This window comes from Heliangelus exortis, chromosome 18 (assembly GCF_036169615.1).
Source record: "Heliangelus exortis chromosome 18, bHelExo1.hap1, whole genome shotgun sequence".
NCBI classification, from domain to species: Eukaryota; Metazoa; Chordata; class Aves; order Apodiformes; family Trochilidae; genus Heliangelus; species Heliangelus exortis.
The window spans coordinates 8,304,431-8,323,486 of NC_092439.1; the positions used below are offsets into that span (position 1 = coordinate 8,304,431).

The following is a 19,056-nucleotide window of genomic DNA, read 5'->3' on the forward strand; positions in this document are numbered from 1 at the left end:
AAGCACTGACAAGTTTTACTACTTTTCCTCATGGCTAAGAAATCAATTAATCTCTACAGAATTTCCCACTCCCTTAAGAAATCATTCTTCACAGCAGTGGAAGCAAATTCCCTCTACAGTACTGGACAGCAAAATTCAGTACTGTAATGTATACAAAAAGCAAGTTTACAACTTGCCATCTCTTGTGTCTATGAAGTTTCTGCACTGAGATACAGTTCAAGTTTGCCTTTTTTTTAAATATAAAAGTTACAATTCAATATTCTTTCAGAATCACCCTCAAATTCTGTCCTAGTGCACAATTACTTAAGTGTGGGGGCTTTTTCCCACCTTTTTAGATAATTAAGTTCACAACAAAGGCTATATAAGCCAGAATTATTCTGGCATGAAAGCAGAGTAATAAATCTTAATATATCACTAGCCTATCCAATTTCTGATAAATAATCTGCAGCTGTGTTTAACTGCTTAACATTTGATAAATAGGAAATTTCAAATATTTTGTTTCAACAATTACTTCTAGGAAACTTTAATATATACAATTATTTTTTTCCCTGAAAGTTAAATTTGGTAGTAGGTAACTACTGTTGATACAGGACTGCTATTTCTGAGAATTCTGTCAGTTACCTAACACTGTTTTCAAACACCGAGAGGAAAAGGATTAGGTATTTGATTAGATCTGTACTGTTAAGACTTATCTCTAAACACAAAGATTAATTATATAATTGTAGAAAATTACTGACAGCAAGGCATAACAAACAGTTGATAAGCATGAATAAAAAGTGACAGTAAATCACTAGTACTAGAATTGATCCTACTGAGGAGAAACCTAGAAGTGTAAAATAGTATTCTGTTGAGAAGGCTCTTGGAAAAGCTTACTGTAAGAAATATACAGCCCAGTTTTATTTTCTGATCTCAGAAGAGCAATACCCAGAACATACACCACTCCCCCTCCAACACTATACATGACTGAAGATTTTACTTACTGGCATTACATGAGGCTGCTCACCATCTCTGTCTGTCAAATGCAGGAAGTTCTTCTTCCCTGGCTCAAAACCAGCATCAAGAATAGTTTTGTCACTGTTCGGATCTATTGGAGTTTGCTAAAAACAAAACAAAACAAAACACAAACAAAACCATCACTTTATTTTTGAAAGCAAATCTATATGCAATTAAAATATTCTGTACAAGTACCTTGCTTGAAGTAGCTTCTGACACATTAAAATGAAATGAAAATACATATCCAGTAGAAAAAAAACGTACTCAACATTAATATCGACAGAACTTGGGAACAGGGTGAGAAACTAAATTAAGTATTACAGTACAGTTCAATAGTCAGAAATTGGTTGATCTAGGAGTAGAGACACTGGTCTGCAAGTTTACTGCAGAACATCAAACCACTTAATGTCCTATATAGCTTCCACGCACTTAAAAAAACCTAAAAAATCTACAGAGTTTCAGCTATCAGAACATTACCTGAAAAAAGTATTTTTAAAGGAATCTTACAAATTTTTCTAAGCACATCTACAGAAACCACATTAGCTAAAATCAACATCAATTTACAAATCACAGAAGTTCTAATATTTTTTTTTTGTATTATCAATTTAAATAGTATAAGAAACATGGAAAATCACTGCATAATATGCTTCTGTTGAGAAAACATTTTTCAAAGAGAAGCACAGGAAAGATAAATGATGATTTATAATTGGTATTATTAAAAATATATACTAATAATTAAAACTATCATCACAAAAATTATCATTTCTTTTGTTTAATTATTAAATACATAAATCAAGAGCACATTTTGAGACTAAGAGGTAGATATAATACAAAATCAAATTCAGTCAAATCAAAATAGTGTTATCAGTCTGCTCTGGTGTACCTGCCACAAATTTTTACAGGAATTCAATAAGCACTGCACAATGCAGCTAGCACTTTTCTACAAAGTGAAGATTTAAATGTTTGCTATCATGAAGAAGTAAAAAGCACTTTTGCCATACCATATCAGCTACATTATCTCCATTTCCCCACACTAAATCAAAAGTTCCATTCACGTAGCCCACTTTTGAAGCCACATCTTCAAACAGCCTTTTAAGTGGTGTGGAAGCTGGCAGGTTCAAGGTAACACGCTCATTAACTGTCTTGGAATTTGTGGTATCTTGTATTATACAAAGCACCCTGGGCTCCTCAGCAGCACTTTCCACCTGAAATGGCAGGAGGCAACAACTAATGAGTAAAGCTGATAACATTTTGGAGTTGAACTGAAAATCAAAGCAAGACTTCACCGTTAAAACATAGTATATTTTTACAACATAAGGATCCTAAAACTGGACTTTATTTTTAAAAGCAGATGTAAGAAAATTAAGAACCTTCCCATTTTGGAAAAACTATGTTAAAGCAATCTTTGTTTTTATAGAACAAGCCAGAATTTAGATGGGTGTAGCATGTAGACAAACTGCTCAAGTTCTGCTCTGTTTCAGCCAATAAGCAGATAGAAGACTTCAGATCAGGAGCAGACTTTAAAATCACCACAAGCTCATATTTTGCTCTGACATGGTCATAAATCCTGCTGAGGTAGAGGTATACCTTTTTGATTTTTAGGAAAGCAACCCAAAAGATCTGCAAACTTCCAAATACTCTTGGATGTTGACCATTATACAAAGTTTCATAATCAAGACACCAACTTTCTTCTACTAAATCTACTGCTGCATGAGTCACAGGTGAAATCCTGGCTGAACAGCATAAGAAAATTACCACTGCTATTTTTCTGGTTTAAGATATATAGAAGTTGCTGTTAAAAATCTTATTATTTTGACTAGCGGTCATTTGGCAATCTTGGATGAAGGTGACAATGGAATAGTGGTAAAATTTTATGGATCCAGGTAAGCCAAGAAAATGGCATTTTCCCAGCCCTTAAAAGCGAGGAATTTAAAGATGTAGGCACAACCAATTAATTTTCTCTATTTCCCAAAGTTGTAGAACAATAAGGAATACCTAATATTAAAATGCAGGTCACACAAGACAGCATCAGCTCAGTGAAAGGAATTACTAGTCCCCAGAGATTCAGCCTTTTCAACTGGTAAAACAGAAAGAGTTAATAACGGATGTCAGAGCACCCAAACCTCTGTTGAAGGGCAGATCATCTAAACAGGTTAAAAGATATATGCAGCACTCACAATTTTGAGTGGATAGAATCATTTATCTAGTTCATACTAGAACTGTGAGTTATGTCATAAGCATCTTCTAGAGAATAAAGAGCTACAAATAAGATTTTAATAACTTCAGCATCCCCTGTATTTCTTCACAACAGCCTCATACCACCAATGACCACCATGAGTGGTACAGTCTCTTACGAGAGCTCTTACATCACCAAACCTTTTAAAAAGAAACAAACATTCTAGCTGATGATGCATCCCTTCATTTTACAAAATTTCAAGATTAGCTGACAGTCTTTATTCAACTATAAAATAAAATGTTAGATGACTGCAGTGCCTGTTCCTATCATCATCAAAAAATAACTGTCAGAGGGAAAATAAAACCATCACCCCCAAAATGTTTATTATGCTAGTTTGCTTTAGACTGTTATATTTTTTGTTTTCAGACTTTAAAGTCCTGTTACTCTAAGTTTATCAAATGCAATGTGATTTGTGGAAATCTTCATTAACTGTGTGCTCACACAGATTTTCAAGGCACCTTTTCCAGAAAACCTACAAACTGTCATCTACATAAATTTAACCTCCACTGGTTTATGAACCAAGATGACAGACAAAACTACTCCTAACACTAACCACACTAAGAAGAAAATACAATTTAGAAGTCAAAGTAATTTTGATATATTATATCCTCACTTTTATCCAAGCACCCACAGAGACCAGAGACACACAGGGATGTAATTGAGTGGAGTAAAATTAAGTTTCATGAGGGTGAAATTCTGGGTTCTTTCCTCTAAATTTCCCAGCACAGCTCCATTCTTCAATTATGATCCAGATTCCACTCTAATGGTAGAGGCTTGCTCCAGATGAAAGCCACCCTCCTCTATACAAGAGACCAGAGACATTACCAGGCATTTGCCACTATTCATACAGCTTAATCTAGGAAAACATAAGTTAACTCAGACATAATGATTCCCAATGCTCCCAGAACTTGATCTGCTACTGTCTATGACCACATCAGGAGCACGAGTTCTCTGCTGGACACCCAGTTCCTTGCAGCCCTAGTGCCTTTACATAACCAACATCCCAATTATCCTCCTCCGCAGAGGATTCCTGTATTCAACCCCTCCCTACTCAAACTTTCTCCAATACCTATGATTGTGTCTTATACAGCAGTTGTTATGAAAATAATTAGACACCCAGTATTTGATGGAAATAACATTAAGTGAACAAATTACAGAAGATTACAGAAGATTTGCTGGATATTCCATGTCAGACAAATCCTCTCTTACATGTTCAGAAATGTAATTCTGACAGACTGAACTGGTTCAGCTCAGGGTTAGTATAGCAAATGGTATTAAGCCATCATTTGTGCTGCCACTGCTTCAAGTTGCTCATAGTAAATAGTTAAACCAAAAATAACTTCAGCATAACTCTGGTCATGGCAAGCATTCCCATGTACCCTCTGAACTACCAAATGCAAACATCTTGTTTGTGGCTACTTTGCCACAAAAACAGTGTAAAAGGCAATACTGGCCAGTGACAGGCTTCTAAACTATTTTGACAGAGTGTTATCAAACTGAGACCACAAAGTAAACAGAGAACTTAATTTTAGTTATTACATAACCTGAATCAACAGCTACACAGTATAATTTTTTAATGAAAAGCTACTGAAGGCCAAAACCCCACACAACAGTGTAAAAGCATAAGAACACACACTCAGTTTGAAGCATCCACTGTTAAGACTGCATTTAATAGGTATGTAATCTTTGTCTTCAAGAACATGCACAAAAACTCAATACCTCATGCTCAAGTTAAGAAATAAACAAAAGCTACAGCACCATGCTGTTACTATGCATCTTGGTTATAATTTTATAAAGTCAATTTCATCTGTCTACCTGTGAAAATTTCTTCTTCATTTCAGCAAAGATACTTTGTCTGCAACTCCAAAACATATCCTATAGTATATAAAACAAAATTAACATGAAATAATTCTTTATTAACAAGACATAATTCTTTAAAATAGTATATTAACTTTTTTCAGTGATGTTTAAAATAAATAAAATGTTAGTTAAGTTGTAACACATTATAGACTACATTTAATAAAGTAAAAAAAAAAGAAGCAAATGGACAAGAAAATATAAACAACTCAAAATATAAATTAAGCTAACAAAATCCTTCATTATATTAAAAAGTCCTCCAGACATAGGTAAACACTTTAGCTCAAATGTTTCAAGTTCAAGATTAGCATATAACCATATAATTCAGTTTACTGTAGCATTTATAAATTATGTCACTATGCAGTTTTGTATGAAATGTTCCTCATGACTGATTTATTTCCCATAAGCATGTTTTTATTAATAGGAACCTATTTTTAAGTACTCTGCTGAAGGTAACAAAGTGATGAAACTATCGACTCTTCTTATTCCCAATACCCTCACAGTAAGCCTGCCTGAGAATTTCTGTTGCACCACCAAAAATGCAACACACATTATCTGCACAAATCTATTTTCTGACTATAGACAAATGTTCTGGTTTGAGAGGACCAAGATAGAAAAAAACCTTCCTGGGACAGCCTCAGCAGCTTCCAGGCCGTTGATGCAGCAGTGATGATGGGGAGCATCTGAGTTATGGGAGGAAAAGATGAGTCAGGTGACCCAAAGGATCAACCAGTGTTCTTTCCCATAGTGCTCAGTATAAAATGGTTCCGAAGAGAGATCTCTGGGGGCTTCTCTGCCTGATGAGCTGGGTAGATTAAGGCCTGTCTGATGCTGATCCTCATTTCCTCACTGGAGAAGAACATCATTCCCCAGGACAGGTCACTTTCTGCCTTCCCAAGCAGGACCACTTAGGTTGCTCTAAGACTGTTGTGAACTGTCACTGAAACCCTGGGCTTGGGCACCTCCATCTGCTGCCTGGTCCAGTGTGGGACTGGTCTGGTTGGGAAGTCATTAACAACTAAGGAGGGCAAGCTCCATGTTTATGCATCTGTATATACATTTGTAATTGGCTATTACTACCTCATTAAACCTACCCAAGTTTTTTCTTCCAACCTTGAAGTCTCTCTCTCTTATTCCCTTCTTCATCTTCCCCTGGGAGGGTAGTGGGGAATAACAGAGCATTTGCCACTGTCTAGTTATTGTCTAAAACCATGACTACAAACATCAAATTCAGTAGTTTCTGAAGATGAAGTAATGCATTTTGTATTTTTCCAGAAAGGAAAAACACGATGCAAGAATGAAGATGCTAGTAACATAACTGCTCTTTTCCAAATTTCTTCAACTGCACCCTCACTTGAGATTATCAAAACAAAAACCTGACATAATCTTTATTGACGTGCCCCATTTGCCCCACTAAATGACCTACAAAAATAGCCCAAATTAGATTACTGCATTTAACTTCTCAGCAGGATGAGACATAGGACAAGATAGGATATTCTTCGCATAGAGCTGAAGTTCCAGTTTTGATTAGTAATTGTATCAATTGTTTTCTCTACATACCAATTTATCATTTCAGATTTGACAGAGGCTTTCAAAATTAAAAAAAACAAAACAAAACAAAAACTACAGCACAAAACCCAAATCAAAACAGAAAACAAACCCCATCAAACACCAATGCTCTCAAAAGTTACGTATATTTTGCTAAGGTGACTTAAAGGTTGAGTCCTGAAACATAATTTTGTAATTACAGTTTCATAATATTGATAGTCATCAACATATTACCCCGTGGTAAAGATTCCTCCTAATCAGTACCTCCAAAGAGCCCTTATTTTAGCCTGAATTCCTTGTCTCCAGACAGGCAAGTCAAATATGCCTCAAGAGGCATGTGTGACCTTCTAACATGCTATTTTACTCGGTGCATGCAGTGGAGGGTAGAAGGGGAGGACAGGCTCTAGGCTTTAGCTGAACTGGACAGAAGTATCTACAAAGTTGCTTCCTATAATATTCTATTCAAAGAATACTCTTATGCTAGGTTCTCAGCTTTTGATTTCTCAGTGAACGAGAAGTATTGAAGCATTAACACTTGCATCCCAAGTCACTCCATCTTTTACACTCTTCCATTACTAGAAATGAGATGATGTTCCCCAACCTGCATGTTGAACATTTCTGACTATACATCAGACCAGACACACAAGAGACTTCATAATACCAACATGCAATCAATACACAGGCTTGACATGAGCGGACATTGCAGAACAGCATTCTACGTAACCAGTTATCCCATGTATCTTTCTGAAAACTACTTTGTCATTTTCCCATGAAAGATCTGCACATCTGAGTTACAAAGCATAAAGCATACTGTAGTACTGAAGCAATTCAAACTGTCGTTCTGTATATATTAACATAGGAAACATTGTTATTAGTGTCATCTGCAGCACTGAGACTTAAGCTTTGACCATGTAGGTTCTGTACTTGTTGAAAATAAACAAAAAACTGTTAATAGACCTGTGAAATCAATATGCAAATGCAAAACTATTCATAAAATATTTTCAGAGATCGAAAGTGAAACCTAAAGCCAAGCTCAAATTTTCACGTAGATTCTACCAAATATTTCAAATTCCTTTTATCTTCAATGGGCAAAAATATAGACACCATGAATCAGTAAGTAAAATCACAAATTTCAGGTGAAGATCTTAAATAATAGATGAGTATGCATTTCCAGCAGTTACAAGCAGAAATGCAATTTGGTAGCTTCAGTCACAAAACAATTACTAGAGTTTGTGTACTACACTGCCTCACATTTTACTTCTGAAGTACCATCACACTCATTACATTACGAACATTAATTACAGACATTAATTACAAACTGGTTTGTTACGACTCTTTGTCAGCAATGAGAAGTTGGTATCAAATCAGCTCCTTGAGAAACAACAAGGGTATTACAGGAATTCCTTCACCTCTTCACCCATTAAACACCACTCTGGATACATGCTGACAGCACTGCTTTCTGCACAGAAATATCAAGGTCAAAAACCTTTCAAATATATAGCAAGAGAGGGAACAAAAATCAGTGAGTGCTCGTTACCACCTCCATTCAAAAAATCTACCCTGTGCATTTTGAATTATGGACTTCTGAGAGTCCTTTCAGTCCCCAGCTCTCTTCCCCCAGCTGGCCATCCTTTTTGCAGCCCAACAAAGCTCTTTCTCAAATGGCCACCTTCCCTGATTATAACCAGACAAGCAAGCCACTCCCCTAGGAAGTAAAAAAAATTACAAAAGTCCTCAGAATAAGAAAAGCATTGAGCAGGTGGCCTCCATCTCTTTGGACAGTGCTGTCATTACTCATCTTCTGAAGAAACCAGAAATCAGACTCATTTGGCTTTATTTTAGAGGAAAGAAGCAACTTGCTGGACAGCTTACTAGACTAATCCCTTCAAAGCACTGCAAGATGTTACTCAACACAGGTGCCCTACTGCAGCCAAGTTTCATTACAAGAGGGAACAGTGCTCTTAGAATTGTTTCAAATGCCTGAACCAAAACATACTTCACAAATAAGTATGTTATAGTACAACTCATGGCAAACTGAATACAGTTTGCCTAAATGCTGATCCCTCAAAATCTCAATAAAGAGAATCATTTTGAGCTGTTAACTTGATATATCGTGTGTTGGAATATATCCCGAGGCAACATAATTCTGAAGAACCTTTAGATGCAATCATTTAAATTCTGAATCTGACTGACTGACTTTGTGGTATCAGGTTTGTGAATACCTGAATAACATACTTTATCCTCAACTTCAATTTCACCATTATACCTAGAGAGACTTCAGGCAAAAACCAAACAACTGTGCTTTGAAGCTAGCAAAACTGAACAGAAGTTTTCTGTCCCGCTACTAGTCAGGAAAAAAATATTCATACTGAGCTTAAAATACCAACACTGAAGAATATATACCCTGATTCTGACCACTTTCCTAATCACTGAAAGTTTGCCCACCTGCCCGCCCACCCCTCTTTTTTTTTTTTTTTTTTTGCCCCAGGATGGGATATCAAGGATTCACAAGACTTATGGAAGCCTTTTCAGTCTGTCTTCTTGACTAAAACAAGACTGGAAAATAAGAAGGAAAACTATCAAAAGCTTTAAGAGCTCCAGAAGCAGCAGTCTTGCTCTCACCTGCTTATTTACACCCCCACGCACTCCCCTTTCTTCTGCTGGTACAAACAGTCATGCAGCTACATGCTAAGCAGGCTCAGATAATTAATCCTTCTTAAAATCAATTATTTCTGGTTGGTTTTCCAGTAGGCTAGCTTCAACATGAGTCAGCCCCCTAGCTTCTCAAAAGAATCACTGTCCTGGAAAAGCAGTCATGGATATAATAGTATCAGTAGAGGAGGAGGAATGTTTGAAATGCATGTGTTAGATGTAGAAGTAGTTACACTACCAAACATCAACACCACCAGGATGTAGCGCAACTTTCTTTAGTATCCTGAAAGACTGAAATGAAACTCTCCATCCTTAGATATTTGACTCTGTAAACATCAGTGCTGCTCACAGGACAAGAAAAGTAACTCTCCCTTCAATCCTGAGTGTCCTTAAAGAGCAGAAAGTGTCATGCAATAGTAATGCTTTTGCCTTCACACAATGCTCACTCTTTTTTCAACCTGCTATAGACACAGGGTAACTGCTGAAGATCACAGATGGGGCCACACCGAGATCAATGGCCATGGATGAGCAAACAATAATAATGTTTTCCTAAGGTTGAATTGCCCTATGCAGAAAGGAGGCAAAGAGGCACAAAAAAATCTGTAGCAGGGCCTCTGTGAGCCTGTTGATTTTTTTTGGGAAAAGGGGTACCTGTTTTACTCTCTTCTTTGCCTCAAGAAGATCATGGATTCCTTTGCTTTCAAAGATGCTCCTCAGAAATGCTTCTCAGATAACATAATTTTAAAGAAAAAATAACAAGTGTTTGCCACCTCACAGAAGCAGGCATTGCATGCCAGCTTTTAATAGTCACTCCCATAAAGTTATTTCTACAGTACCTACATACTTAAAGCCTAATATTCCCAACTTTTAAAACATGTCCAAAAACAATACCACACACCAGAAACAAAAAGTATGTTGTAAGATTAGAGTTCACCTTTGAGAGTTTGTTCTTACTATTGTGCATTACCAAATTGTTTGTAAAAGCATTTATAAAAGAACAGAAAATCACAACCAGAAAAATTTTTTATGGGGCCATAGAGAGGTAAAGGTATCCAGAGTGTTTAAAATGAAAATGGTATGACAGGGTGGCACACGTCTGGGGACAGACAAACTGGTTATCAGAATATTTATTTTTCTGGTTTACAGAGGCTACTTTCCATCTAATTCTGTACAAGACCTTAAATATATCTTAGTTAAGAACATCTTGAGAAACGAGTCTTCAGAGGCTTCTCTCCTAAAGGAGAATTTTAAGGCAAAGGTTTAATTAACTACAAAAATCACCAGAAGTATATGTTAAAGAAATGGAACTCTGAATCATGTCTCCAAAAATATACAGATAAAACAATGTAAAAATTGGGAAGAACCTAGATTTTTCCATGTTTATATTTATGAAAAAAAAAAAGAAAGTTGCTATATCTGGTGTTTTTATTTTTCCATCACTAATTGTTACTGATCTCAACACAAGTCCTACACAAATCAATAATAAACACACCTGCCTTCTATTCAGTTAACTCTTGCAGAGCTCTGCCAGGCTTCATCAAAAATGGTACTTATTTCTGCTTTTAGACATTATTTACATGGAACACTTTCACAGTATATCAAGTATATCTCTTTTACATTCATCAAATCTGTGGCATTCATGCATGCTTCCTCATGTTACTTAAAAGGCTTTTATCAGGGTGATTACTGAGAAGATATACCTGAAGTGCAGCACAATAACCAGTTTTAAGCTATCCACAGTATTGCCAATATAAAAATAAACAGTTGCTGTTTTTCCTTGTGGTCACAATCATGAAGATTAAATTGAAGCAAGTGATTTCTACCAATTTTATGACTCGTTCTTTACAACATGGCAAACATCCTTTTCAGAAGTTACTTCTTCTGCCAATGTTGTGCAAGACCACTTGTTCAGTGCAAGACAATTACATTCCAAACATTGAAAAAGGCAAAGAAAACATACGCTTCACAGTGCCTGAAACTATGATGGAGTTGGTTATAATTCTATCATTACTTTAGAAAAAATTGTAACGACTTAGTAATATTTTCAACTACCAGTTTAATCACCAGTGACCCACAAAACACTAGAGAAAACTGCTTTTTTTTTTTTTGATATGTTAAAATGAGTAAAAATCCCTACATTAAGTTCTATGATATTTACTTGTATTCTATTTAGTAATAATTGTAGCTAGCAGCACCTAAAGACTGAGGTTCCAGTACCAAGTACTACCTGAGAGGCTGTTGACACTTCTTAGGCAAAAACATTTCATCAGATGATTGCAAAATTAGATGTCTGATATTAAATAATTATCCTGCTCATCTTTCTTACACTACAGATTACATACCCAGATGTATAAAGCAATGGGAACTAACCTATCACAGAGAAGACCACTGTCTGAACTAAGCAGGCAAAGATCTTGCGTTCTGTTCTCATGCCTTATTCACCAAACTAAATCGCTGCCTGGATATTATTCAGGAAATGTCTGTTTGCAAGGAAAAAATTACTTAGTGGAATTCTGTGTGCATTTTCTTTTCGCTTCCCAAATTTGATTTCCAGAGTATCTGCTCAGTCACTGACGTAGTCAGTTTCTCTGTTTGTCACAATCATAGCTTTTTGCTTTAGGATGGAGCACACAAATAGAAAAGCAGGAAAAACTGATAAATAGCACAAGCTGTAACCATTTGTACAATCTCTAAATACTGAGGAATGAAAGGATGCCATCAGCACTAAAAAGAACATCATGCCTTTACTAAGCAGAAATGCAAAACATTTCTCCTCTTCTAATGAGGACATTAGAGCAATACCCATCAAGAAACACACTTTATTTTTGCAATGCAGAAGGTTAAAATGGATTAATTAATGTAGGGATGAAGAGACATTAGTCAGCTAAGAGAGACCTCATACTATCTTATTTGCTTTAATGGCAACAAGTACAAAACTATACGTATTTATTCTGACAGATGTACTTTGGACAGTTCATGTTGGAACATGCTGAGAAAGTATCTGCACTGTGTTTATTTAATTAGTGGTTCAAAAGCCTCACAGCAGAAGATACTTTTAATATTCTGAACAATTCTGGGCAATATTCACTAAGTTCTGATACATCTTGATTTTCAAGAGAAGTCTTGGTGAAGTTCACTTTCATTAGCAGTAAACATGCATCTTTCTCATCAACTGTCTTGATTAGAATATTTATTTTCTATTTGAGATAGATTCAAAGTAAATTTAAGTTCTAATTTTCCTCTCAGAAAAACTTAAGTGTCTTCCCTTCTAATAGCACCATTTTCTTATTTCCATTACTATCTTACTTACACTGGAGGAACCTTTCCTTCTCCAAGGTTCCCGTTTTACTAGAGACCTAACAAAGTAACATTTAAAAAACCACACTCAGCATTTACTGCCAAGGTGCAGCCATCTTTTGTATGTTACTCAATGACTTCTGTTTTGTGGGACAGAAAAGACTGAATTGTGCAACTTATCTTTCAGATGAAGAGGGAGAAGGAATGAGAAAAGGAAACAGAACATGGACCAGTTCACACTAAACCCCAGATGTAGTGAACAGGGATTCTCACTGCCCCCACCATAAGGAATTGTTGGCTACTCAATTACAGGAACAATTAGAGGAACAGTTGGGAAAGTATTAGGCAGTGGTGGAGATGCAAGAAAAAATTTATTAAATGTCTGTATAACTTGGGCAAAGACTATACTATAAAAAGAAATGGGTTATTAAAAAATACTTTAATACATCTGTCCTAAATGAAAAAACTTCATGCCAAAGTTATGAGCAAGGAAAAATAACAAGGCCCTGATTACCTGCACATCAGAGATGCAGCTGGACCTACGCAATGTCCATAAGAAAAATTTTCGTTCTACTAAAAATATTTTAAGTGCAGCAGTAAAACCACTAGTATTTTGTATTCAAAAAACATGCTATTACTCCTTACAAAATCTAACGAAAAATCCACGCACCTTGCTTTAAAACAGCAATCTGAGCTTCTGTTACCATACACAGATACACAGAACCACAAACTTGAGATTTACAACCTAATACATGTCTTAGCCTTCTTAAAACAGAAGATGTTAATGTTATGGATAACTCCTACTACCATGTCTGCCATGGCATAACATAAGCTTTAGACAAGAATCAAGATGCTCTTCCCATCCACTCCTTTTGATAATTAGTCATTGCCTAGATTTGCCCAGAGCAAATATCATCACATTTCTTCTTGCTCTTTTACACTGGAATGCTAAGGAAATATACAGTTGTGCACTCATCTTCAGCAGATGTTGGTTCACAACCCAGTTTAATCCTCAAAAAGCACAAGACAGTGAGCTATACAACTGATATCACTGAGCCTGTTGTGAACAGACAAAACCATGAACTGTAATCATTTATCCTCCCCTAAAGGGCAGGATAGAAATTCCAAATGACCTGCTTTGCCACCAGCTGATGGTAATGACTTAATAGGAATATTTAGGAGAAGGCTGTTGAAAACTCTAAGACCTGGAAAATTCTGTTTACCCAAAACTCAAAGTATTCTCTGCAATGAGGCTATTAATGAATGTCAGAAGGACTTAACTTGAATGCTATAGCTAAAATTTGTTAAATTTCCTGTCACTGAAATAGAAATTAGGATATTCTGAAAAACACTGGAAATGTTGAAGATAAACTTCTATTACAACATATATACATTTATAAAAACAGGCAGTATTAACACAAATAGTTAATTTGTTTTCCTCCACATTTTTTTGCATATTCTGTTCAGTTTTGTTCACTTACAAAATGCACAGGAGCACAACAATGAACTTGAGAAAACTTACTGAGAAAAAGCAACTCTCCCTAGAATTATCAATGTACAAAGTTTATTGATTTCACACTGTGTTAAAGATACTCATATCTATAATAACATGTATTCATCTTTCTTTACTTCCTTGAATGTAATTTTATTTGTAGAGAGGGGAAGTAAAGATCCTAGTCCAATGACTCAGTTAAAAATACTCATCTGAATCATGTATATATTCTGAATACAACTATAAAGCCAACAGGGATACTATTAATACATATAACTAGAGAAACAGCCTCAGCTAGCTGCTTTTATTAATCATCTTGTCTGTTCCACTTAACTACAACTAATGCCACAAGGTTTCTCCTGCCAGACTCCTTTTTTTCATGCTTGTTTGTTTGTTTTTAAAAGGAAGCATTTAAGTATACTCGGTACCATCTTCTATCCCTGGGTTCTAAGGTTCTTAAAGACTTTTTTTAAAAGAGCAAATATATAAGCATACTAAGTACTACAGTGCAACCCCTGTTAGAAGTTCCTAGAGATTTCTTCCCTGTAAAAATACTTAGTCCTTCAAACCTTAGGATTTTAAGAAAGCAAACAAGAGGTAAAGTTACAATTGTACACAGAGAAATTTGTTTCTGAAATTCAGTATTGCTGTTTGTTTCAATGTTCTGCTCATAGACACCACCTAAGGATGAGCACTGCATTTTGCTAAACTCTATGAACTACTTTCCTCAAAAAGCTTCCCATAAGAATACACCATGGAAAAGGCATATGTAAAACACTGACATTTGACGAAAAACAACAGGGATGGTTTGAGTAATTTATAAGAACTGTAAAGCTGTCAAACAAGCAGGCTGACTATATATATATGTGACTATATATATATATATATATATATATTTCATGACCTGGTCATGAAATAAAGTTTCTGCTAACATTAGTTTACGAGTAACTGTTTGCAAACATTTTACGCCGTCACTAGAAGACTCCTTCCCCTGAACAGTATCGTTGGTACTTGACACGTGTCATTTGCCTATCGCTACAGGACAGAGGCTTAGCCTTCCTCTTTCACGCAGGCTCTTATCTTTAGCCTCTGGCCAAAACCAAGCCTTGTCTTCCTCCTGCAGCAGAGAAAAGATGAGGGGCCCCCCAGTAAAGGTAACTAAACCTACTGCTGACCCGGGCCCACATCTCCTGCAACCACCACAGTCCGCTTTCTGCAGCGCTTTGAGCCGGCGCCGGGGAGGGACGGAGCTGCCCCACAAATTCGGCAGCGGCCCCCTCGGCTGCCATTTCGCACGCCAGCCCCTTTCACCCAACCAAGAATGGCCTTGGGCAACTACGGACCGCCTCACCGCCAAGGCCTATTCTCTCCTCTACTCCTTTAGCTCAGGCCCTCACTGAGAGCCTGCGCTCCCCCGCTCCCAGCCCGGGGGCGGGCTGCCTGCCGGACGGCTCAGCACAAGACCTATGACACAGGGAGGGGAGCGGCCCGGCCCGCGACCGAGCGCAGGCGCCGCCGGCCCGGCTCTGGCCCCGCCGCCGCGCAGGCCGGCCTCCCCGCATGCCGCGACACAGACAGGTGCAACACTTCGGCCGCCTCCGGGGCCTTGCACAGCCAGGCTGGGCCCCAGCTTCCTCCTCCCCACACCAGGACACAAGAAGAAATCTCACCCGTCCCCCCGCACCACCATTAACCCTCGGCCCAGCCCCCCGAGGGCCAAGGACTGTCCGACCCCCTCACAAAGAGGGCCCCCCCCCCCTGCCGCCAGGCCTTCCAGCGAGACAGCGAAGCCGAGCCGGGCCAGGCCAAGCCAGGCCTTCTCCTCCACACCCCCACTCCTCCCCGGCCAGCCCCGGCACGGTAGGCCTCCGGCATGCCGAAGGGGTTACCACTGCCTCCCCCTACGACGCCCTGCCCGAGACTACTACGCCCCGACCCCGCTCTGTCTCACCTCTTTGGGGACGAGCTGGTTCTCCTCGCTGGGCACCATGGCCGGTGCTGCGCCGCTGGGCCCGCAGCAGGCTGAGCTGAGCGTCGTCGTCAGCAGCGGGAGGCGGGGGTAGGCCAGCGGCTCATCCTCCTTCTCCTCCTCCGCCACCGCCCCATCCGGCGAGCGCAGCGCCACAGCCCCCGCCCCCTCCGCCAGTGCCAATCAATGGGGAAATGGCCGCTGGCGCCACTCTCGCGAGAGCCGGCCCCGCCGCTGGGAGGCGCGTCCAGGGTTCCTCCGCGCCTTCCCGCCGGAGGCCGCTCGCTCGGCTGTCAGCTAAGTGGTAGGAGCGGCGTTGGAGGTGCAGTGTGTAAACCCCATAAATGTCCGGGGCAGAGCCAAACGGTCCACGCTCGGGGGCTGTAAATGGCTCCCAGCTGTCACCAGTCTTCTCCTGTCCCCCCCTCCCCCGTTGAGACTGCCCTAGAGAGCGGCGGCTGGTATGGGTCTCAGGGCGGATCGGGCGAAGGCCCTGCTGCCGCCGTTTGTCTCCTCGCTCTGTCCGTGGCGGTGTGAGGCGGCCCCTCCGCGCCAAGGTGCCCTGGGCTCGAAGCTGGCTCGAAATAAAGTTGGTTAGGACTGGGTTGCTCTGAGTGAGTGAGGAGGCAGCATTTGCAGAGATCATGGTCTGCAGTTGCGCGAGAGAGCTTGTAAGAGCCTCCCGTGCCCGTGAGGGCCTTATCCTGGTCGTGAGAGGACTCGACACCCGGGCCGGTGCTGTGTGGAAGCACTAGGCCTCTGTCCTGAGGGGATGCGAGGTGCGGAGCCAGCCTGCCCGCCACCCTGGGGCGCTCCGCCTTTCCTCACGCAGCTTTCCCGCCCCGTTTCTTTGAGGGTAAGGGAAATGGGGGGTGTGGGGGTGCTATTTGAGTTTGTTTTGACTCGCTTTCCTCCTCTCATCTGCATATAACTTGCTGGTGCTTGGTTGTGGGGTTAAGAGACCAGGAGGAGTAGAGGATCTCGCTAAAGCACAGGTGATCTTTTTTTGGCACCCAGTTCTCCAAAGTTGTACTATGAAGTTCAGTATGTGCTTGCTTTCCTATAAATTAAGGGTCCCTTCACTTTCAAAGGAAATGCAAGGATAATTCCGCCACATCACTTAATTGTTGACTATTGTCTGCAACAAGCTTAAATATGTCTGTTTTTCATGCCACTTGAGGCACACTAAAAGCCAAATACTGATCACTAGAATAATTAAAATGAACAATTTGAGAAAACTAATTATACATTACTGTCTGCTTCCCTGCAAAATAGTGTCTGAGTAAAAAACGTACTCAGTAAGAATTATATCTCGTAGTTGTACATTTTTGTACAAGTATTCTTCCTATTATTTTAGTGTCCTCTTGTGGAAAAAACGCAGAACTGAGGATACTTACTGGTTTTATGTTCAAGAAACTTTGCTCTTTGGGACAGATTTTAAAACCCATTGTACTGGAGACTATTGGAAAAGTATTGTGAAGACTTACTAAAATTAAATTTTTCCTTTTCACCTTTGAAGTAATTAAATTCTCAGGTTCATCTGTCACAGACGTTTTTCAAAGGTGGGATAAGCAGCATGGTTTTGAGTCAAGACATAGAAGTAGTATTTATAGTATCAGTGTATAGTAAGTATAGTATATACTATATATGTAGTAAATTATTATAGTATATATTAGTATAGTATTTGTAGTATCAGTGCAGTATTTTAACACCTTGGTGAATATTTTAAGGCCTCTGTGAATAACAATATCTGTAGTTTTATTTTCATCTTGCAAGTGTGCTGTGTGTCTTTTTAAAGTTTGGTTTCATGAGCTAAGCACAACCCTTGCTGGCAGCTCACTTGAAACAATTTTTTGAGTGTGTTCTGGACAGATTTTAATTAAATAACTTATGGGAATGAAGTTATTTATGCAGTAAATGTTAGGAAGTTCTTTGAGACAGGAGCTCTTGCTCTCTAATTTTAAAATATGTAGCACCTGAAAGACACTCATCTTAGTGAGCTATTTAAACGCTTAACACAATAAAATCAAGCATCAAGGCAGGAACCTGGGAGTTATTTGCTTTTAATAGTACTTTATGCTAAGCACAGGTTGTGTAGAGCTACCCCTTTACAAGAGAGAAAGGCATGCAAAATAGCTGTACAGAGACAGTATGGAATTAATGAACTAATGTCTTTTAGAAAATAAGGTTTTCATTAATGCTTACCAGCTGCATTGTTGATTAAAAGGTTTGGGATTTAGGTTTTGGGTTTTTTGGGTTTTTTTTGTTTTTTTTTTTGAGGGGGACTTTTGGAAGCATCTCAGTGTGAGAAGAGGTATAATTGCTGCAGAAATGAAAAATGGTATTGATATTTGAAGAAGCACAGCTACTTGGTGATCTTCTGTGGCTCAGTGGTGTCCAAAGATGCATGAGATTAGCAAGCAAGTACTTCTTGACTTGAAGAGCTAGAACAGAGACATAAACTTTCAATAGAAGGCGATACAATCCTCAAAGCACTGGCAGGGAGCTTCCAGCAATGCTATATGGCTGATGGCCCTGATGGGTTAAGGGCTTGGGTTTGGGTTTTTTTTGGTTGGTTGGTTTGGGTTTTTTGTTTTTGTTTTTTTGCAGAACACACCCCAAAAATTCCATGAAACTTGTGGAATTCTTCTGATTTGTAAGGAATCCAGGGTTCAGAAAGGAGAAGCTTCTGGAAGTTCTTTTGACTTTCTAAAATGTGATATTCTTATGAGGGATTTTTTTCCTGCCATTTGTGCTTAACGAAGAACAAAGCTATGGGACTGAATTAGTTTAATTAAAATGTATTGTTCTATTGGGATAAAGAGGTAGCTACCACAACTATGTGCCTATTAGATAAGAATCAGGAGTTTGTTTTTTAAAGAAGTGCTCTGTTAGATCCTCCTGCCAACCTTTAAAACTGTGCAAACATTGTATAACGTTTGTTCATGAAACATCTTTAATGAAGTAATACTGTCTAGTTAATAATTAAATCTCCAGGAGCTTTTGTAATTT

The 19,056-nt window shown here is 38.7% G+C and overlaps 1 protein-coding gene across 3 annotated transcripts in view; it reads right to left on the bottom strand.

Annotated features, from left to right (window-relative positions):
* USP47 (ubiquitin specific peptidase 47) overlaps positions 1-16,231 on the bottom strand; it is a 45,235-nt gene extending 29,004 nt beyond the window's left edge. The window contains exons 1-4 of one of the 3 annotated variants that reach the window (XM_071762289.1): positions 16,027-16,200; positions 5,045-5,104; positions 1,995-2,198; positions 981-1,097 (exon numbers count right to left, since the gene is read on the bottom strand). In XM_071762289.1, coding sequence (XP_071618390.1) covers positions 981-1,097; positions 1,995-2,198; positions 5,045-5,104; positions 16,027-16,065 — 420 coding nt within the window. In that variant the 5' untranslated portion in view covers positions 16,066-16,200. Of the gene's footprint in view, positions 1-980; positions 1,098-1,994; positions 2,199-5,044; positions 5,105-16,026 lie in introns of all 3 variants that reach the window. The other 2 variants (XM_071762288.1, XM_071762290.1) reach the window with 2 other exon arrangements.
* Between the last annotated feature and the right edge of the window lie 2,825 nt (positions 16,232-19,056).